This window comes from Nerophis ophidion, linkage group LG04 (genome assembly GCF_033978795.1).
Source record: "Nerophis ophidion isolate RoL-2023_Sa linkage group LG04, RoL_Noph_v1.0, whole genome shotgun sequence".
NCBI lineage: Eukaryota > Metazoa > Chordata > Actinopteri > Syngnathiformes > Syngnathidae > Nerophis > Nerophis ophidion.
In genome coordinates this window covers 63,688,959-63,711,809 of record NC_084614.1, presented here as the reverse complement: position 1 = coordinate 63,711,809, position 22,851 = coordinate 63,688,959, and the positions used below count along the sequence as shown (strand labels likewise).

The following is a 22,851-nucleotide window of genomic DNA, read 5'->3' as shown; positions in this document are numbered from 1 at the left end:
GGCATTGAATGCCACATGCAATTGAAGAGAATAAAGTGTATTTGCTTTTGTTTGGGTATTTTGAACTAAACTAATATTGGCTCCCTTTTAAATCATCTTTGTTTTGCCCTCAAAGCCTTCCCGTATCCAAAGACTTACTTCCTGACTTGTTGAACAGTAAAAAAAAAAAAAAAGGATTTTGTTGTAATAACTAGAACAATTAAAACTTCAATCCCATCAAGCTAGTATCATTCATATAGTAATACTACAAACCCCGTTTCCATATGAGTTGGTAAATTGTGTTAGATGTATATAAAAACGGAATACAATGATTTTCAAATCCTTTTCAACCCATATTCAGTTGAATGCACTACAAAAACAAGATATTTGATGTTCAAATTCATAAACTTTATTTTTTTTTGCAAATAATAATTAACTTAGAATTTCATGGCTGCAACACATGCCAAAGTAGTTGGGAAAGGCCATGTTCACCACTGTGTTACATCACATTTTCTTTTAACAATACTCAATAAACGTTTGGGAACTGAGAAAAAGTACCCGCACTCTTTTACTACGAAGCCACGCTGTTGTAACACGTGGCTTGGCATTGTTTTGCTGAAATGAGCAGGGGCGTCCATGATAACTTTGCTTGGATGACAACATATGTTGCTCCAAAACCTGTTTGGACCTTTCAGCATTAATGGTGCCTTCACATATGTGTAAGTTACCCATGCCTTGGGCAGTAATACACCCCCATACCATCACAGATGCTGGCTTTTGAGCTTTCCGCCTATAACAATCTGAATGGTTATTTTCCTCTTTGTTAAGGAGGACACCACGTCCACAGTTTCCAAACATAATTTAAAATGTGGACTCGTCAGACCACAGAATACTTTTCCACTTTGCATCAGTCCATCTTAGATGAGCTCGGGCCCAGCGAAGCCGGCAGCGTTCCTTCGTGTTGTTGATAAATAGCTTTTGCTTTGCATAGTAGAGTTTTAACTTGCACTTACAGATGTAGCGACCAACTGTAGTTACTGACAGTGGTTTTATGAAGTGTTCCTGAGCCCATGTGGTGATATCCTTTACACACTGATGTTGTTTTTTTGATGCAGTACTGCCTGAGGGATCAAAGGTCTGTAATATCATCACTTACGTGCAGTGATTTCTCCAGATTCGCTGAACCTTTTGATGATTTTACGGACCGTAGCTGGTAAAATTCCTAAATTCCTTGCAATAGCTCGTTGAGAAATGTTGTTCTAAAACTGTTCGACAATTTGCTTACAAATTGCTGACCCTCGCCCCGTCCTTGTTTGTGAATGACTTAGCATTTCTTGGAAGCTGCTTTTATACCCAATCATGGCACCCACCTGTTCCGAATTAGCTTGCACACCTGTGGGATGTTACAAATAAGTGTTTGATGAGCATTCCTCAACTTTATCAGTATTTATTGCCACCTTTCCCAACTTCTTTGTCACATGTTGCTGGCATCAAATTCTAGAGTTAATGATTATTTGAAAAAAAAAAAAGTTTATCAGTTTTAACATCAAATATGTTGTTTCTGTAGCATATTCAACTGAATATGGGTTGAAAATGATTTGCAAATCATTGTATTCCGTTTATATTTACATCTAACACAATTTCCCAACTTATATGGAAACGGGGTTTGTATACTAGGTATGGATAATAACATATTATTGTGTTGTCCCGCTGTTTAAATATATATATATGTGTGTGTGTGTGTGTGTGTGTGTGTGTGGCATGCTTAGCTTTTCACCTCTAGTCCTCCAGTGATAATGGTACTTGGAAGATTTTTTTTTTTTTTTTTGCCAGGGTTGTGAGGATTAGTATCTCATAAGCAACTTCACAGTGTGGATAAAAGCTACTTTTGGTGCAGCGTGTTCACAAATATGAGCCCTGTTCTAGTTAGACTCACACCCTTCTGAAATCTACGCGCTATTGTGGAATCTCCTTCCACAAAATGTATCGTACTGCCTTCGTAATGCCTCGGACACTACATTCAAAGTAGGAAAATTGCCTTGCTGACTAAGGTCCCAGTCCATTGTGCCATTTTTAAAAAGATGGGAAAAGTGCTAAACTTTACAATATATTTTCCAGCATTCTTCTAATCCTCTTGGTCAATCCGTGTCAATGCTGCTCACACAGACCATGGGAAGAAATGTGGGAAAACCTGGCTTTTACGTTAACTGTGTGAAAGGGGCTTAGATCTCAGAAAGTAGTCTCCACAGGAGGGTGGTCACCTGTTGGATCTAGGAATAAGACATTTTCTGAATTTTGTAGACTACCGTGCTCTGAAAAGCCCATCAGGAAACACCAGCCAACTGAGCGTGTTACAGACCAATGTGATATCACACCTGTCCAGGGCAGGGAGCAGTTCAGGGCGCAGCGGCATGGCAGTCTGATCTCATTAGAGGCTTATTTCAGTAGTGATCTTTTAGTCTTCCTGGAGGACCTAAGAGGGTTAGAGCATCCTGTGGTTTGCATTCTGCCTGCAGAGTCACACATGCAGGCTACTTTCAGCATCCTCTAGCTTGCTGCTGACCTCACCGCCATGGAGTTGTAGCCTCTTTGGCAGTTTTTCTTCATCTTTTTCTACATTAGGGTTGTCTACCCTGCATTTTTTTCCACTTTTGGATGTAGCTTCTCCGAAGCCCCACAAAAACAAACAATTGAAGGCTCACAGAGTAGCTTTGAATGATGGGGAACCATGGCTCCAACATAGATGACATCCTGGCCGAGGACATGCACCACTGGTACAACATGTTCATGCGGGAGTCGCCGTCGGGCCTCATTACACTTTTTGAGCTGAAGACCATTCTCGGCCTGAAAGGGATGAACGAGAACGCCAACAGCTACGTGGACCAGGTCTTCTTCACCTTTGATATGGATGGGGTGAGCAAATATGACCAATCTAATCTTAGTATACAAAACAGGTTGTGTGTCAGAAAGCAGAATTTACAAAGTCATTGGTCAGATCACTAGAAAAGCAGACAGCTCATTGGCTCAGTACCTAATTGGCTTAGATAGTTAGCGTGCACAACTATCCTCCTGGCAGCGACTTTATCAAGAACACTTTATTGGATTCACAGTCTCATTGGTATCATAGGTGAGGAGGCCATAGAAAATCCTAGTTTAAATAGGGAGGGACTGCTTCCCACCACCAGATGAAAGATTACAGACAAAAACTTAATTATGGGTGGATCTTTAAATTTGAGGTTAAAGCATACAAATGATGTGTCAGGTCGTACTGAAAATAATATAATCATAATAATATTAATACACACACACACCTTATATGTATATATATATATATATATATATATATATACACACATATATATATATATATATATACACATATATATATATATATATATATATATACACATATATATATACACATATATATATATATATATATATACACACACATATATATATATATATATACACACACATATATATATATATATATACACACACATATATATATATATATATATATATATATATATATATATATATATACATATACATATATATATATATATATATATATATGTATATACATAATCATTTGAATAATGTATATATAAAAATAATATTTTGCGTTTTTTTGGGGGGTTGTAGTAAGTTGGGGATATAAACAAAAATAATTTTGACATTTAAGGGCAGACAACAGCTATATGATGTATGTGATTATGATGTAATAGATAGAAATGTGTAAGGCTGGATGTCAATGAAAAGAAAAAGAATAAATAAATATAGAGTTCAAGCATAAAACATAAATGTATCCAATCAACACAGTTGTATTACAGCAAGAAAAGAAGTTTACATATATACATATGCACTAACTTTACTTATTTCTCTTATCTTTTTAATTATGGAAAAAAACTTCATTTCCTTGTGACTTTATTCTTGTAAAATTCACCTTTACCCCAAAAATTTGGCTTTTCTCCTGCAAAATTGCATGTTTATTATCTTATATTGCAATTTTATTCCCAAAAACATTATGATAAAGTATGTATTTCTCCAAAGTTTACAAATGTATTCAAATTAAAATACATTTATTTATTTTATTTTTTTACTTTGAATGATTTTCTTTGGAGAATTTCTTTTTTTATTTTGACTTTATTTGGGTATTTTCTTTAAAACTGTATTCTCCTAATATTAAAGTCCAATATTTAATATCAATACATTATTCCAGCAAAATGTGTTTATTTTCTTCTTTCTAAATGATTTTATTTTTCTCATGATAGTCATAACATTACATTTTTTTTCACAATATTTCAAGTTAAGTACCGTAATTTCACAAGTGAAATTACTTTTGAAAGACCCTTCCAAAAGCGGATTTATAGGTCAAGGTTTTCTTCTAGCGCCACCATGAGGTGTGTTGAAGTGCATAACTTAAAGCTGTTGATGTTATGTAATATTTTAGGTGAAAAAAAACTTAATTTTGGACCGCAATGATGGAGTCATGTGTTATGTCTGTGCAGGACGGGTATATCGACTTTGTGGAATACATTGCTGCTATCAGTCTGATGCTAAAAGGAGAAATCAACCAGAAGCTCAAGTGGTACTTCAAACTTTTTGACCAGGACGGAAACGGAAAGATTGACAAAGAGGAGCTGGAGACTATTTTCTCGGTAATTACCCATACGAATACACCATAAAAAAGGTAAATGGTTTATACTTCTATAGCGGTTTTCTACCTTCAAGGTACTCAAAGCGCTTTGACACTATTTCCACATTCACCCTTTCACACACACATTCACACACTGATGGCGAGAGCTGACATGCAAGGCCCAACCCACAACCCATCAGGAGCAAGGGTGAAGTGTCTTGCTCAAGGACACAACGGACGTGACGAGGTTGGTAGAAGATGGGGATCAAACCAGGAACCCTCAGCTTGCTGGCACGGCCACTCTCCCAACTCCGCCACGTCGTCCCCAAAAGGCTACTGTACATACTACATTTATCTCTTTGGTTCTACAGTAATATGCTGTGTGTGCAAAGTTAAGTTCATTCAGAGTTGACGTTCAGCCATGCTGGGTTCAGGATTAAGCAAAGGCAGGGAAGTGCTAATCTACTGAATCAGCTCAATGTATCCGCTACCAGCAAGTGAAATTAACTGGGAATGACCCTGACCCAGTTTGTCCATTAAGAGTTCAACCTCTGACAGTTTAATCACTTGTAATTACTCATACCACAAAATTTAGTAGCCGTTTTCCATATACTGTACATAACAAAAAACAGAAAACATACATGCCGTCTCTCTTTGCAGGCCATCCAAGACATTACACGCAACCGAGACACTGACCCCGAAGACATCGTCACGCTTATATTTGAGAGAATCGACGTAAAAGGAGAAGGTAAAACGCCTTAAAATCCTACTTGTCCTTCTAATGCTCATGCTAACTTACCACAACATTGTTTGTCAGGGGAGATGACCCTGGAGGAGTTCATTGAGGGCGCCAAAGACCACGAGGACATCATGGACATGCTGAGGAACTTGATGGACTTGACGCCAGTGTTAGTCATCATTATAGAGGGCCGCAAGGCGTGAGAGCTGACCTAAAACCCAAAATGAACATTAGGGGGAAAAAAATGTGCAACGAGCTGCTACAGCCACCCCAAAAAGGCTAACATGATGTCAGAATGTCACAAGTAAGGTTCCCACACTTCTTGTTAAACTGTGCCATTTTAAAAATGGACACAAATGCTGTTGGTTTAGTTGTAATGGAGTGCTAGGTGAAAATCATTACTGTGTTTTGTTTGAGCAGGTCTCTTACCGAGTAAGTTCATCAATTATAGTGCCTGTATCTTGATTTAAGTTGGAAAATAACTTCAAATCTAGATGTCAAAAGCTCACATCCTTGAAATTTGAAGGCAAAGTTTTTGTAGAATACATTTTAAATGCTGTTTGTCTTTGTATAAACATCAAACGAACAAAGGAGTAGTATTAGGGCCACACTGAAAAATCTAAAAATTACGATTTCTTAAAATACTTTATTCATCACAATATTGTGATTTTATCGTTGTAAAATCTTAACATTTTCTTTTTACATTGCTGTGCAATATGGACAAAAATATGAATGTCCCAAAAATGATATATATCCTGATGTAGTATTTGTTAAATAGTATATATATGTATATATACATATACATATACATACATACACATGCCGGATAGTCGAACCTCGGATTCAGGAGGAACAGTGTGGTTTTCGTCCTGGTCGTGGAACAGCTCTATACTCTCGGCAGGGTTCTTGAGGGTGCATGGGAGTTTGCCCAACCAGTCTACATGTGTTTTTTGGACTTGGAGAAGGCATTCGACCGTGTCCCTCGGGAAGTCCTGTGGGGAGTGCTCAAAGAGTATGGGGTATCGGACTGTCTTATTGTGGCGGTCCGCTCCCTGTACGATCAGTGCCAGAGCTCGGTCCGCATTGCCGGCAGTAAGTCGGACACTTTTCCAGTGAGGGTTGGACTCCGCCAAGGCTGTCCTTTGTCACGGATTCTGTTCATAACTTTTATGGACAGAATTTCTAGGCGCAGTCAAGGCGTTCAGGGGTTCCGGTTTGGTGACCGCGGGATTAGGTCTCTGCTTTTTGCAGATGATGTGGTCCTGATGGCTTCATCTGACCGGGATCTTCAGCTCTCACTGGATCGGTTCGCAGCAGAGTTTGAAGCGACCGGAATGAGAATCAGCACCTCCAAGTCCGAGTCCATGGTTCTCGCCCGGAAAAGGGTGGAATGCCATCTTCGGGTTGGGGAGGAGACCCTGCCCCAAGTGGAGGAGTTCAAGTACCTAGGAGTCTTGTTCACGAGTGAGGGAAGAGTGGATCGTGAGATCGACAGGCGGATCGGTGCGGCGTCTTCAGTAATGCGGACGTTGTACCGATCCGTTGTGGTGAAGAAGGAGCTGAGCCGGAAGGCAAAGCTCTCAATATACCGGTCGATCTACGTTCCCATCACCTTCAGTAATGCGGACGTTGTACCGATCCGCTGTGGTGAGATGGAGCTGAGCCGGAAGGCAAAGCTCTCAATTTACCGGTCGATCTACGTTCCCATCCTCACCTATGGTCATGAGCTTTGGTCATGACCGAAAGGATAAGATCACGGGTACAAGCAGCCGAAATGAGTTTCCTCCGCCGTGTGGCGGGGCTCTCCCTTGGAGATAGGGTGAGAAGCTCTGCCATCCAGAAGGAACTCAATGTAAAGCCGCGGCTCCTCCACATCGAGAGGAGCCAGATGAGGTGGTTCGGGCATCTGCTCAGGATGCCACCCGAACGCCTCTCTAGGGAGGTGTTTAGGGCACGTCCAACCGGTAGGAGGCCACGGGGAAGACCAAGGACACGTTGGGAAGACTATGTCTCCCGGCTGGCCTGGGATCGCCTCGGGATCCCCCGGGAAGAGCTAGACGAAGTGGCTGGAGAGAGGGAAGTCTGGGTTTCCCTGCTTAGGCTGTTGCCCCCGCGACCCGACCTCGGATAAGTGGAAGAAGATGGATGGATGGATGGATATATAGATATATATATATATATCTATATATATAGATATATATATAGATATATATATTTCGCTAATCTCTTATGTATAAAATACATATTTTATATATAAAAAAAATTGACAATTAAAAATCAATGAAAAGTATTTTTGCTCTTTGTTTGAAAGTGAATACTCAAGTCATGTCTAAATATGAATTTAGAGAGAGCATCTCTAAAGAATTCTTACTCTTCGTAAAGTTCAATTATTTTTTACTAGGAATATACCACAACTTTTTTGATAATTGTGATTTTTTTCCTTGCAACATTTCCTATTTGTTTTCATGAAATCATAATATTGTACTCACAATTTTCCTTTTTATTCTCCCTGTAATACAGCTGTATTCACAAATAGACTTTTTCTTCAAAATTTAGTAAATTGGTTTTCTAACTTTATTAATCATAACAACTTTTTTTGATAAAATTATTTTCAAAACATTGTTATAATGGCATTTTTTTTCCCCCAGCAACTTTTTTCCCTATTGAAAAAAAATGTGTCTATCATGATTATGACTTTCTTAAAACTAGAAGGTTTTCCCTCCTCTAAATATTTAGAATGTCTTCTCTTAAGACTTTTACAGGTAAAATTACAACTTTATTAAACAGTCTTTTCACAGCATTCTCATACAACAATTTAGTTGTAGAATTACTACTTTTTTCCAAGCAAAATTCTGTCGTTAATTAGGAAATAACACAATAATATTTCTGTCATTACAACGTTTTTTCTTTTCGTTGTGGCCCTAGTATTTATATACTCCAGGTGAAAACGTTTAAACGCTAAACATACTAGCCTAGTTTAGTCAAAGAACAGGTTAGTTGAAATGTTTGACAAAAAGCTATAATTGATTGTGTTTCTGCGCTAAAATGTAATCTTACCAAAAAAGTTGACTTTAAACTTTAATTCAGAAAATATTGCTTGTGCCTAACACTAGAAGCTCTCTTATTTCTGGCTACATACTTTATTTCTCCTGTGTTCAATGGAAGAATCGTTAATTTTTCTGAACTATACCTTTGATGTCAGGTACATTTACTAACTCAGCCCACTGTATGTAAAGTTGTATTTTCCCTCATTCTTGTGAAAATCCTGTGTGTGACCGATGCATTAAAAAGTAGGCCTATCCAGGACTAGCTGCAGTATGCTGGAACTACCACCAGTTAGCATCTGTGAGTAGCTAATACTGTATCATCTTTTTCTTTTTTGAACTTATCGGGTCAGTAATGCATTTTCCACACATTTTTCACTCACACTTTACGTGAAGGATGAGGCAAAAACTAACCAAGACCCATTGTATGAGAGCAGTGTGTTCTGGGAGTTTCTTCTGGGCCAGCCGGCGTTTATGGTGATCCTCTGAAAAGTGTAAAAGCTTCAGCTGGCTTGTCTGTAAGGGAGAAAGAGTTTAAGTCCCACTGTAAATGTCAAAATTGCGTCCTTTGGTCCAATTTGATTGATTTTTGCCATTTTCTTGTCATTAGTTTGATATTGTCCATCTAAACGTAAAGCAAGCACGCACATGCTTTACATGGAAACAATGTTTTACTTTGTTTTCTTTTTGGTGACTGGTCTTTTATGAGGATACCGAATTAACCAAGTGGCTCTACTTTTATATGCTGATGTTTATGATAAGACCACGGGGTGAAAATGTACAATACACATGAACTGACTTGCGCTTCAACAAAGAAATGAGGCCACTTTATCCACCCTAGATTGCACAACACCTGCACTACTTGTTAGCATCATCGCTAAACTGGTTAAAATGTGCTAGTCCCCTTTCAACTTGTTAGCTTCCTTGCTAACCTACTAATTTCAAAGAAACCTTGCTTTACTTGGGGTAAAATGGTTAACACAACTGAAAACCAAAAGCTAAACTGATCACATTCTTTGCTAACCTACGGAACGGTGAACTTGTTAGCATCAGTGTTAAACTGGTTACAACGGGCTAGCTACACTCTTAACAAAAGTTGTTAGCGTCCTTGCTAACCTACTAACTATTCGGTTGATTTGCTTGAAACAGTGCTATACACGTAACAAATAGCTTAACTGGTTAAAAAACGATAACTAATGGTTGAGTTTGAGTTTATTTCAAACATGCATGCATACAACATGATACATCACAATTTCCAGTTTCTCTATTCAACATGTTTGAAAAGGAGTAGGAAGAAGCAGAGCTTATGTATTCCTACCCCTTTTCTTTTACATAGCAGTTAAACTGTCTAAGTTATTTGCTAACCTGTGGGCCGCTGATTTTTTTAGCGTCAGTAAACTTCTCAGTGATAATTGAACTGATTAGCGTGAGTTCTAACCTGCTTTTAGTCCTTGCTCGTGGCTGAGCAGGTTAGCATCTGTAGTGCTATAACAGTTATTTGTGCAATACAATCTCACAGTGGAAGTCTTTCCACCCAAGTTCATTGTAACAAATCAAGTTTTGTGTTGCCTTATAAATAAAAGTTTTTCAAAATTGTGTTCATTGACCCTTTGGTATGAAACAGATGAAGTACCAGCAGCGAAACAATTTTTTTTTTTAATGTATATGTTTTTATTCATGTAAAATATTTTTAAAAAACAAAAACATCTTTAATGTCCATCTCTTGAGAGCAGACTACTTATTGCCTACTACGTGTTGTGGTGTGTCTGCTTGTTACCTGATTGAGTCAACAGTTTATGTCTGGCTCAGTGCAGGAATGAAACCTGTGTCACAGCTGTTTGGGCCTGTGGCCCTGCTGCTGTGGTCGCAGAAGACTGGCGTAGAGACGAAAGAAGGAGTAACACACCCCCAGCGAGGTGTAGACAGACGTCAAGAGCAGGGGGAGGAAGGGTAGTTTTTGTTGCCAAGGTGATAGAGGAAAGATGAGCTCACAGGTAATCGCCACAGCAACCAGGCCAGACAGGTAGGCGACCTCCAACGGGTGCAATAGTGACTGTTGGCTGGGGGGAGACACCCGTTCACAAAGTACTTAAAAATCTTAAAATAAGAGTTGCAAAAGCATTGCTAAGATTTTTAATATGTGATTAATTTTACAAAAATGAAATCTGAACTTTAAAATAAAAAAATGTCCGTTGTAAGAGAAGGAATGCGTGATATGATGTGTGTGGGAAAAGAAAAAAAACCTTAAATATACAAGATATTATTTGTATTTTACCAGAAGTTGGAATTTTGACATATCGTTTTACTATATGGGTGATAATATGTGGATAACATGTTGAAATAATAACAAACTGAGAAAAAAGTCATACTTCTATGAGAATTAAAGGGGCTGTTAGCAACTTGCTCAATATTACATTTTTCAAAACAAAAACAAGAACAAGAACAACCACCGGCAAGGTTGTGTTACCATTAGTGGTTTAACGGAACATATACAGGTTTCAAAATTTAAAGTGTCCAGATTATTTACAATGACCAATTACTGTATGTCTATCGGAAAAAATTGTCTGGATTTCAGGCCCGTCACTCAATGCTGTCTTGTGCACGCAGGGCGCTCGTGCACATATAAAAAAGCAGTTACAAAGAAGCAAATAATCTTGGTGCTATCCTTATTCACTGTGACAATCCAGTTGAACAACCTTTGGAAGAACAATTTTTTGATGCACTTCATCTTCAACTTCTGCCTCATCAATAACAGATTTTCACATTGGTGAGCCATGTAAAATTGTGGCATTTTGTGGATGTTGAGACTGTATTTTCAGATACTTTGTGGATTGGAAACATAATTAGATATAGTTTACCGGATACAATGAAACACTATTCAGGATATAAAGTCAACTTGTTTTTCCATTATCCTGGTACCCGAAAGGGGATAAGCAGTAGAAAATGAATGGATGGATAGTACTTTAAAGTACACTATACTTGTTTATGTTACTTTTTTGAAATCTGTATTTTGTTAGCACAGTCAGACCAGATGTTGTGCACAGCGCGGTTATTGTGAAGGGGAGAAGTATGCTGCTGTTCTCAGCTTGACAAGTTCAACTTGAGGCTCTTAAAAAATTAAAGAGCAAGCCTCTCAAGTTGCAACTGCTGTCCTGTTTGAACATTGATCTTACATCGATGATGTCGTTCACAACAACACAAGCAAATGAGATGTGTTGTGTATGGATTGTTTTCACTAGCTTTAGTTTCGTAGTTTAGTCGCTGTTTCAAGTGGCCGAATCCAAATAGTATAGGTCAGGACGGGGTGGTTGAGCGTTTGGAGGATGAAAGAGCCGACACATTATTTTCCCAAACAAATGTTACTTCTTCTCACAATGACAGTTTTTCACTCACATTAATGTAAATCCCCGTGATATAGCTGTTCAATAGCTGATTCCGTTTTATTGGCCAATTCTCAGTAGTTAGGTAAACGCAGACATTTTCTGTTGAGTTAAGTGATTATGGTTTAGGCATGCTAGCTTTGCGTCAAATTAAACGTAAGGACCATGATGAGATCCCAAACTTCTAGTAGACATCTTTTTTTCACTCATTTGCTCCTAATCTGTTTCACTGTTACAAGCTCAGGAAACTGCATGCACATTGCACGGCCCATTAATCGTTTTTTGTGATTATATTTTTTTTATGATTGTGAGGAGCCAAAATCGTGATTAAAATTCAATTAATTGTCTAGACCTACTACATGGTGTTATTTCATGATTAGAGGGCTCTAATTGTGTTTGAAAAACATTCGGAATGTCACACAGTTTTTATGCTCCAACATTGAAAATACTCTATTAAAAATAATCCTACTTCGCAGTCAGACTTGGAACTAACTAGCTACGAAAAACGAGGGACAAGTATCTATCATTAGCATTATTATCATTAACAACACACCATGCAAAAGCACATGAAATGTTATATACGGACATAGTTACTGTACGTCAGGGCTGTCCAAACTTTTTGACTGGAGGGCCGGATTGAGCTAAAAAAAAATTGTCCAGGGGCCGAAAGCCGACTGCATGTAAAGTAACCATACATATGTGTGTGTGCGTATTTACATATTATAAAAATAATATAATGGATGTATGCTTAATAGTTATAACAGTCGTGTGCCTTCAGGGCCAGCAAGGCCTTCTCTGCTGGCCTAACATAACCAGAAATTATAATCATAATTAAAGATAAAAGTAATTGTTGATTTACTTTCCCTAAATATCTAAAAGTATTCATATTCTCTTCATGTCATATTCTGCTCCTTCCAGCGCTGTTGTTTTTAGTTTATAGAGTTTTTATCCAATCAGAATTCAGATAGGTTATGTTGCCGTGCTGTACCAAATCTGCCACAGGCCTTTAGATTAAGCAATGCTGGCGTCCGTGCGCTGTAAGTGAATGGGGACATACAGTGATAGACAGTTGCAATAGCCCATCATATCACGTGTTGTTGTCAGTAAGGCCTTCTAGGTGGCCTAAAGCAGATATATAGTGATGTTATCTTATGAGCTAGGTAACATAAGAACTCCATTACCCAGCGTGCTACAGTAGTGTAGAGCAAGTGCAGTAGACCCGTTTAGGTTGTTGAATGTAGATATGCCAGCAGCGGGAAGTTTTGGATGAGCACCCTATGGAGTAAACTTTAAGAACTCAGCCAATATGCCTCATATGCATATTTTATGACTAGACAAGACAACACATATATTTGCAAGGCCATTTTCAAGAAGAATATTAAAATAGAAACTACATATCTTGTGAAACAATGTCAGCCAACCCCGGAAGCTAGCTCAGCTGTCGATGAAATGTGAGTTTGGATATTTTATTTCTTAATTTTTTCACATTTAAAATGTTTTTTGCTATTTTAATTTGGACAGTACCACAGAATATATCTTTTAATTGCTGAAGCAAGTTTATTGATTTTTAAATGCGCCAGAAAAAAACTGTTATGTACACTGTTGGTGGTGATTCAATGCCCAGTAGTGCGTAAATGTGTTTCTGTATTTTATTTCTCCAGCAATGGTCAAGTGGGGACATAAATGATGGTATTTTGAGAGATAAAAATTAAAGTCGGACATCACTGAAGGCCTAGGTGGGAAACGCAAGGCCTGCCACAGAGTTATTATAATTGAATATTAAGAGTATGTGAAAGTTCAACTCCTACCTTGTTTACTCCAGTGATTACCACTTTAAAGCTTTTTAATCAGAAATATCAAGCAGCTAAAGGTCAAACATTGATAAGTATGGATAGAGTGTTTTTGTTTTTTCCTCATAATGCCTTGCAATTGATTTAAATGGGTGTAAATGTAAATGTTTTTATGGTGATGGGACATGTTTTTTTTTTTATATCCAGAGTTATGTGAGCAGGTTGTGTTGTGTGTGACCCTGTGTGTTTACTTTTTGTGCAGGAGTTTCTTACATTGTCCAAATAATTACAACAAATGACACCCATCAGAGCTTTGGGCTAATTAAATGGATTACAAAGTCACATGGCCAAAGTGAACATGCTGATGGGCTGCATTTTTTGTCCAGTGGTCTGGACACCCCTGCTCTACGTCGTTACGTGATCAGAGGGCAGGATATAACACTTTGATCAAATTGGAAAGTAAGCCCCTACGCATAAAGATTGAAGTTGAAGTTGAAGTGGTGGTTTGAAGTTTCATACAACATCTTTGAAAAAAGTTGCAATATAACAAAAGTTGTTGTTTTTTTCAAACCAAAAAAGTGATTCCAAGATTTTTTTTATACAAATATTATTTTCCATTTCTGTAAGGCAATATAAATCAAGATGTTATTGAATAAATGCATGAAAAAAATTGTTCAACTACCTGTGTAATCTCCCCAGAGCAGTGAAAGAAAAGATGGTGAACGTCAACATCAGTGCAAACTTGATCGGCAACTCTACAACAAAAAGTAATCAGAATAATTATAGTTCATTAAAAGTGACTAGGATGGTGTAAATTTTAACATTTATATAAGTGACAGACAGTTTAATATTTACCTGCTGGGGTGAAAAGCAACGGGAACAGTGAGTAGTGTCCAGTTGTGGTCAGAACTAGGAAGATACCAGCATCCTCTCTATTCTCTACCGCCAGCAAACTACATTGTGGAAAACACTAAATTGCTGACTTGATCTGTAAAGCACCAATAACAAAGTCGTATTCCACTCTAATAACATGAATAAAAGGCCACCTGAGAGGGAGGATTGCCATGAGGATGGCTTTCTCATGGACGTGCCAGCCAAACATGAAGGAGCCGAGAGCGCAGAGCAACAGGCAGCGCAGGAATCCGCGAGCACCACGAGGACGCCGCCAGATGGATGCCACCGCGGGCTAAAAAGTCACACCACAGACAGGAAATGTGAGCCCACTGAGGAATTTCTAAGTTTAAAATTGGAGGATTTACAGAGGACTCACTAGAATGGAAAGCAGAGTACAGACAAGAGTGACGGATGGAGACACAGAAGGCAGGACAGAGTGCTGGAACTCCTGAACCAAGCCGCCTGTCATGGAGGCCCGAGAAAGTTTTGCCTCGTTCAAAAGTTTCAGACGATTACCTGGAAGAAAAAAAAAAGATCTATTATTGGGATTCTTTCACAGTCACACCTAAAATCAAATTGTGTTTGAAAATATGTATTTTGAAATACTTTACTTTTAGCTATATTATACGCCGGACTGGACCTCTCCCTTCCCTATTGGCCTCATTCTGTATATATTTCAGGGAACCAGCATCCTCTACGGTAGACGTTTGATTTTTTCGTCTTTAGTGTCTGAGTCACAGGGAAGCACTGTGCTGTTTTTAAGGACCTTCTGCAAAAATGTGAGTCTCACTCATGGGGCACCAGTTGAATACCCCAAATTATGAAAAAGAAGACCTAAAATGGAACCTTGAGGAACACCAATAGTATAAGGAAATAAGTTGAACACATGACTACTAACTGCATGTGGAGTAAACAAGCGACAACACCTTAGTTACATAAATTACATTAAAAGAAAAATGTGTAACTGCCAAAAAAGAAAGGTCTTAAAAGTGGTGCCTTGGGGGACGCCTTAATTGTGTAAATCACAAGGTTGGACCCCTATATTCTATGTTTGCTCGCAAGGTTAAAAGGTCAATGCAAGGTTCTGCCATTGTTTTTACGGTGGTCCACGTTCCTCTATACAACATGAGCACTCTAGTGTTTTTAGGAATTTGCTGCAAAAATGTTTGTCTCACAAGTTTTGAAATGAACTTGGGGGCTGGTATTGTGTCATTCCCAGGCCGCCAGTTGAAAAGCCTTTGGCTATTCAACTGGCGGCCAGTTGACAGGGAACTGGCGTTTAACTTTTTTAAAACATATATGCAACACTAAATTGGCCCTAGTGTGTGAATGTGAGCGTGAATGTTGCCCTAGTGCAGGGGTCGGGAACCTTTTTGGCTGAGAGAGGCAAGAAGCCAAATATTTTAAAATGTATTTCCCTAAGAGCCATATAATATTTTTTTTAACACTGAACACAACTAAACGTGTGCATTTTTAAGTAAGACCAACATTTCCAGAGTATAATAGGTCTCTTATTCTTTGTAATAACATCGTTATTCTGAAGCTAACTGTGGAGGGGGCGTGGCCTGCGGGTCTGCAGCAAAGCAGGATGTTGCCAGGACCGGCCTCGAAATCAGCGACAGGTGCGTGGATGGCCCACCTGGGCCTTGTTATCTAATCACCTGTCGCTCTGTTATAAGCAGCAGCCAGGAGGAGAGACAGGGTTGGGGCTGGAGCCAGAGGGCGAATGAGGACGAAAGAGAAAAAGACATTTGCTGGAAAGCAACTGAGAGACTAACTGAAAAAAAAACAATATTTTAACCCTAAAACAGGCTCTCATGTCGGTGCTTGGTGGTCTGAAGAACCCCCGGGAGGGCAAGCCCAACACTAACCGGTAATAAATAAATTACTTCTTACCATTAACGCAACTTCTTGAACATAAAAATGCATGAGAATGTTTTATATTTTGAATGTTATTTTTAACACTATGATTACAAGTGGAATTATTCATTACTTATCGTGTTAAGCAATGTCAGCTCAGATTTATCCGAGAGCCAGATGCAGTCATCAAAAGAGCCACATCTGGCTCTAGAGCCATAGGTTCCCTACCCCTGCCTTAGTGTGTGAATGTGAGCGTGAATGTTGTCTGTCTATCTGTGTTGGCCCTGCGATGAGGTGGCGACTTGTTCAGGGTGTACCCCGCCTTCCCCCCGGTTGTAGCTGAGATAGGCGCGAGCGCCCCCCGCCACCCCAAAAGGGAATAAGCTGTAGAAAATGGATGGATGGATATATGCCACCTCAGAATTTTTTAATGTTACTTAAAATATTGGCTACAGAATCATTCAAGGTTTTATGACGGCCACAGCTTGACTCGAGAACTGATTAATTTCTTACCAAGCGTGGCCAAAATTTTATCCAGGACATTGTAGAGAGCCCAAACATTTGGCGCCCAGTAGGCGTGACAAAGGCCTCGCTTGAAGGGGAAGAGACGTGACAGTACCTGAGGTACTTGACCCTGCAAAAATACAAAAAAACAAAAAAAAACTCCACTTTATGCTGATATTTGATTTAAATTGTATTTTTCGCCTCAATCCCTGAAGCGGTTTGCAATGCATTCACCATGGCGACAAACGGGCCAAAGGAAACAGCGCAGACGGTGACCACAATGCTGCCAAGAGCAAGCAAACGGAGCGGACTGAAGCTCCTCCATCTGATAGAGCCGTCTGCACAGAAAAAAAAAAAATAATCACACAATGATATAAATGATTGATACATCAAAGCTGCTTTATGAATTACATCATCATCTATTGACACTACAACTTTTTTTTAAGTGGTTACTGTTTGGCTCCCACACTGTGCGATGATGATATGATATGAGGTGGTTGCCACTTGTTGTGTGGCTTACCGCTGTTGCCCTGAGTGAAGCAGTAACTCCTCAACAGAAAGACACCGTATGCAGGAGCCACGTACAGGTAGATATGCTTCAAGTTGAGAAGGATAGCGAACAGCAGCGCCCCCTGCATGTGCTGCGACTGTCCAAAGCCAAAGAATAGTTGCAGAATTAGTTTGTTTTTTTAAAGAGTAAAATGTCAAACTTATGACCTGATGCTACCTGCAAGTGTTTGGCCACTGACAGCAGCAGGAAACCAAATAGAAAGCCATTGTACTGAAAATGAATATCTAAGGGACAACATCAAGGAGCCATGAAGTCAACATTACAAAACATGATTACCTTATTGCTTAAGATAGGATTTTTTTGAGTTTACACAAATAAATATAAAGCCAATTAAATAATGAATACTTAAAAATCTGACCTATTATAGTATTTCCTTGAAATGGGAACTGCCCTTTTTTTGTAATTGTGCCTATCATTCACAATCGTTATGTAAGTGAAGAACACCTCTGTTTTTCTTTATTTTATGTATTCTAAATAGTAAACAAATGTGATCAAGTCTGCTTACAATGGAGCCTATGAAAGTCGCTCTATTCTGCCTATAAAAGCCCTTAAAAGAACATCCAAACATTTCCATTCAGGGTTTATATACATGCTGTAAGTGTATATTTTATGTAGTAACAGACACATTTATAATAAATATTAGTATTTATGTATTATGCTCATTTCAAAAACACATCACAACGGTCACTTTTTTCTGTATATACATCACTGACGATTAAACACTGAAGACTTCAAAAGAGCAAACAAACCTAATAAAAATATTGCTTAGAGTACAAGGGCTGCTGTCATTGGGATGCCAATTGATAGAATCTTGTTATATTTCTGTTTGGATTAAGAATGACTCATAATCCTTGCGAAAAAAGTGGGGTGAACCAAGTGTTATTTGTGTGTCTAAATTGGCTGTCAAAGTGTACCAACATCCTCATGGTTCTACTATTCAGGTAAGGGACATGAATTATGGTCTACAATAAACTTTCACAAGCAAGGAAGTGTGAAGAAGCTGACCACTCCATCAATCCATCCATTTTCTACCGCTTATCCCTTTTGGGGCCGCTGGGTGAGCTGGAGCCTATCTCAGCTTCATTCGGACGGAAAGCGGGATACACCCTGGACAAGTCGCCACCTCATTAAAACACAGATAGACAGAGAACATTCACACTCACATTCACACACTGGGGACCATTCAGTGTTGCCAATCAACCTATTCCCTAGTGCATGTCTTTGGAGGTGGGAGGAAGCCGGAGTACCCGGAGGGAACCCACGCAGTCACGGCGAGAACATGCAAACGCCACACAGAAAGATTCCTCAGGACCTTCATATTGTGAGGCACATGCACTAACCCGTTTCACTGTGCTGCCAGCTGACCACTCGGTCAATACAAGCACATAAGCTAGTGATCACGGCGCCGCTATAAATTGTTCATCTGTGTTTGCGCTTATAGTAACAATATAAATGATAAATGGGTTGTACTTGTATAGCGCGTTTCTACCTTCAAGGTACTCAAAGCGCTTTGACACTACTTCCACATTTACCCATTCACACACACATTCACACACTGATGGAGGGAGCTGCCATGCAAGGCGCCAACCAGCCCCCATCAGGAGCAAGGGTGAAGTGTCTTGCTCAGGACACAACGGACGTGACGAGGTTGGTACTAGGTGAGATTTGAACCAGGGCCCCTCGGGTTGCGCACGGCCATTCTCCCACTGCGCCACGCCGTCCCTAATACTTGGTTAATATTCAAGTCAAGGAATTTAAATGGACTATTGTTGGCTGTTTTTTGGATGGTTATTTATTGGGTTTCATGGACAAAATAGAGAACCTTCAATTGGCTTTCTTGCAAGCGGACTTACATTTACGAGTTACAATGCATTCGTCGTCATGTCTTCCTGAATGATTGCGAACGATAGGCAAATTTCCAAAAAAAGTACAGTTCCACTTTAAATACTTGAGAAGCCCCAATAAATATGCCATGAAGTACATAAATATGTCAATCACCCATCAGGAAGCAAGTGGGCGGGATAAAATAGCTAACTGATTGAAAAGCATACGATCAACAATGAGAAGACCAAAGTTCCAGAGTAGCAGCACAGCCAGGACAAATGATGGATGGCTAAGGACATCTCGAGTGCCTTTCTGCTCCCGAACACACTTACAACACCTGCACACAGACAATCAACAATGGTATGCAGAAATATCTAAACAAGAAACAGTTGTTGCTCGGTTTACCATCACACTCACTCTTTCACAGCAAAGATGAAAAGCACATCAGTGAAGATGACAGACAACCTCTGAAAAAGGACAGTAGGTGGACTAGCGTAGTTGAGATTCTCCACTGCCAACATGTTCTTATCAAAGTGCTGAGCAATCTGGGAAAGACTGAACTCGAACCAGGCGAACAGCGGTGGGTAGTCCAGGGTCCAATCGGACGTGTTCTACACGGAAAACGAAGAAAATACCAAAAAAAAGTACATAGTTTGTAGTAACACCCTACACCAGCAGGGGGAGTGGTTGCTCAAAAGGACAGACAAAAAAGACTCCCTTTACCTCATGGTACCACCTGGACACTGGCAGACTGTGTGTGATAGCCAACCAGTTTCTGTGCACTTCAAAATCTGTAGAATGACTTTACACAAATACAAGGCATAAATATAAAAGTCAAGAAGGGACAGTAATTTACCATGAATTGATTAGCGTGGACCCCGATTTAAAGCCCTACTGAAATTTGATTTTCTTATTCAAACGGGGATAGCAGGTCCATTCTATGTGTCATACTTGATCATTTCGCGATATTGCCATATTTTTTCTGAAAGGATTTAGTAGAGAACATCGACGATAAAGTTCGCAACTTTTGGTCGCCAATAAAAAAGCCTTGCCTTTACCGGAAGTAGCAGACGATGTGCGCGTGACGTCACGGGTTGTAGGGCTCCTCACATCCTCACATTGTTTACAATCATAGCCAGCAGCAGCTAGAGCTATTCGGACTGAGAAAGCGACAATTTCCCCATTAATTTGAGCGAGGATGAAAGATTCGTGGATGAGGAAATTTAGAGTGAAGGACTAGAAAAAAAAAAAAACATTTTTTTTTTTTTTAAACGGCAATTGCAGTGGGAGCGATTCAGATGTTGTTAGACACATTTACTAGGATAATTCTGGAAAATCCCTTATCTGCCTATTGTGTTGCTTGTGTTTTAGTAAGATTAAATAGTACCGGAAAGTCGGAGGGGTGTGGCCACGGGTGTGTTGACGCCAGAGTCTCTGAGGGAAGTCACGGAAGCTGCAGCAAGACAGAAGCTCCGCTGATGTCTCTGGTAAGAGGCGACTTATTACCACAATTTTCTCACCGAAAACTGCCAGTTGACATGTGGTCGGGATCCATGTTTGCTTGACCGCTCTGATCCATGGTAAAGCTTCATCTTTGGGAATTTTAAACAACGAAACACCGGCTGTGTTTTTGTGGCTAAAGGCTAAAAGCTTCCCACTCTCCATCTTTGTACTTTGACTTCTCCATTATTAATTGATCAAATTGCAAAAGATTCAGCAACACAGATGTCCATAATACTGTCTAATTATGCGATTAAAGTAGACTACTTATAGCTTGGATCGGGCTGGAAAATAATGTCCGCTACAACCGGTGACGTCAAACGCCAGGGATGGGAATTTTCTGCGGATCTGCGGATTTTGGAGCCGCCAGGGTCATTTCTGTGAATCGTTTAAATCCGGGGAGAAAATTATAGGGGGGTTAGGTACTTGTGGTTTTTGTCTCTGCGTTGACCTAGTTATCAGTACAAGGCAGAGAATTCCCGCGAAAAATATAATGCCAATGTGTGAAGGCACCAGATTGGCTAGCACTACTATCAGCTGACAACATCAACCAATGACATTGCCCGTTATAGGCGTCTGCACGCGTCGTTTGCCAACAATATCTAGTCCCTGAACCTCAATTATTGTGAGCTTTTCTGAACTCGTATTCTGTTTATATTGGTTGTGATTATCGGCGACTAATCTGGAAAGAAAACCCAGTAGCTCTCAATTAACATGTTTCTTTATTGACAAAACAGTTTCAGACACTGTTAGGCGTATTCAAGATAGGGATACTTCATTAGCGAAAGATATTGATAAGGGTGTGAGAAACAAGTGGAACTAGGCATGGCTCGATATATCTATCAAACTGAAGGTGAAGATTAACAACAATTTCGTAGAAGTAGACGAACTGATCAGCGATTTCATTGCTAAGTGCGATGAACCGGGATGTGCTCAGTGCTTATATTGCAAGGACATTGTGAACTATGGATCTCGGGGAAAGGTGGCACTCTTTGACCACGCGAAATCGGCATGGCATCTAAGTAAAGTGAGTTTACGGAGAAGAATTCTGGTTAATTCATTTGTAGACCTATTTTTGTCTATAATCCAAAAGTGTGCAAGAATTTGATACATGTGTAAACTTGTATACATAAATTTCATCACGATACATTTTTATGAAAATATTTGCTAATAAATGTGAAATTTTGGTCAGGAGAATATTGTTAGATTTTGACTGAAAATAGCAGGAAATGCATCCTAAGCTAACATAGATTTCAAAAATTTTCTGTGCGGCCTTCCGCAAAGCGGTGTTTTAGGATTGAAACATTTTCATCTGATTTTGTAAATCTTCATTCCTATCCCTGCAAACGCACGCGTCATCATACCGCGACGTTTTCAACACAAGACTTCGCGGGAAATTTAAAATTGCAATTTAGTAAACTAAAAAGGCCGTATTGGCATGTGTTGCAGTGTTAATATTTCATCATTGATATATAAACTATCAGACTGCGTGGTCGGTAGTAGTGGGTTTCAGTAGGCCTTTTAAAAAGTTGAAAAACTTATTCGGGTGTTACCATTTAGTGGTCAATTGTACGTAATATGTACTGAACTGTACAATCTAATAATAAAAGTTTCAATCAATCAATTCGTCTGTTCGCATTCATCCCGCCATATTTGGTTTAAATAGCGACATCTTGTGGCTTTACCGCGACGTAGGCTTGGGTTTAACGAAGCGGACTATAAAAACATTTCCTAAAACATATAACATGCAAGTGACATTACTTAAAGAAAGCTCATTTGCAATTCATCACACAATCATAATGATTTCAGAAAACATCTATTAATTAAAAAAATACTAATTAGTAGATGTTGCGAGCCAGTCGGTCTAATGTTAGCCGGATGCTAACAGGAGTATCGTGGGACATTTTTCTGTCCCCCCAAAAAACGGGAATGACACAAGCCAAAGTAAAAACAGTGTTTGACTCACTAGGCGTTGATAAACAGAGCTTTGAGCAAGGAAACTCCCAGAGCTACCGCTGGAAACCAGCCTCCACTATGCACCGCCGTGGCCACCATGACACTTCCCAGTTGTGTTTTTTCGTTTGAAAACTTTATTGACAATGAGTGTACACTACCACGACT

At 39.4% G+C, this 22,851-nt stretch overlaps 2 protein-coding genes across 4 annotated transcripts; one reads left to right on the top strand and one right to left on the bottom strand.

Moving 5' to 3' along the window:
• The first annotated feature begins 2,465 nt into the window (after window positions 1–2,465).
• On the top strand, window positions 2,466–10,005 carry guca1d (guanylate cyclase activator 1d). Its single transcript, XM_061898748.1, has 4 exons — window positions 2,466–2,892; window positions 4,497–4,646; window positions 5,285–5,372; window positions 5,442–10,005. The coding sequence occupies exons 1-4, from the start codon at window positions 2,695–2,697 to the stop codon at window positions 5,564–5,566; spliced, it is 561 nt and encodes a 186-aa protein (XP_061754732.1). The 5' UTR covers window positions 2,466–2,694; the 3' UTR covers window positions 5,567–10,005.
• Window positions 9,602–22,851, bottom strand: alg8 (ALG8 alpha-1,3-glucosyltransferase). Of its 3 annotated transcripts, XM_061898737.1 has the most exons (13): window positions 22,697–22,851; window positions 19,954–20,032; window positions 19,648–19,841; window positions 19,458–19,567; window positions 17,563–17,630; window positions 17,356–17,482; window positions 17,070–17,173; window positions 16,845–16,965; window positions 14,848–14,987; window positions 14,624–14,763; window positions 14,433–14,530; window positions 14,260–14,332; window positions 9,602–10,467 (listed from the first exon to the last, which is right to left on the bottom strand). In XM_061898737.1, the coding sequence occupies exons 1-13, from the start codon at window positions 22,783–22,785 to the stop codon at window positions 10,236–10,238; spliced, it is 1,575 nt and encodes a 524-aa protein (XP_061754721.1). In that variant the 5' UTR covers window positions 22,786–22,851; the 3' UTR covers window positions 9,602–10,235. The 3 variants fall into 3 exon arrangements, with proteins under 3 accessions (XP_061754721.1, XP_061754722.1, XP_061754723.1); XM_061898738.1 differs by lacking the exons at window positions 19,954–20,032; window positions 22,697–22,851 and having other exon boundaries at window positions 17,563–17,616; window positions 19,648–19,792; XM_061898739.1 differs by lacking the exons at window positions 19,954–20,032; window positions 22,697–22,851 and having other exon boundaries at window positions 17,563–17,616; window positions 19,636–19,762.

Bases quoted from the DNA above. Each gene is read 5' to 3' on its own strand.
- guca1d (XM_061898748.1), top strand. From the start codon at position 2,695: ATGATGGGGAACCATGGCTCCAACATAGATGACATCCTGGCCGAGGAC. The intron at 4,647-5,284 runs GTAATTACCCAT...CTCTCTTTGCAG, and splicing joins AGCTGGAGACTATTTTCTCG to GCCATCCAAGACATTACACG. The intron at 5,373-5,441 runs GTAAAACGCCTT...ATTGTTTGTCAG, and splicing joins AATCGACGTAAAAGGAGAAG to GGGAGATGACCCTGGAGGAG.
- alg8 (XM_061898737.1), bottom strand. From the start codon at position 22,785: ATGGTGGCCACGGCGGTGCATAGTGGAGGCTGGTTTCCAGCGGTAGCT. The intron at 17,483-17,562 runs GTAGCATCAGGT...GGCTTTGGACAG, and splicing joins CAGTGGCCAAACACTTGCAG to TCGCAGCACATGCAGGGGGC. The intron at 14,333-14,432 runs GTAAATATTAAA...TTTTTGTTGTAG, and splicing joins GTTGCTTTTCACCCCAGCAG to AGTTGCCGATCAAGTTTGCA.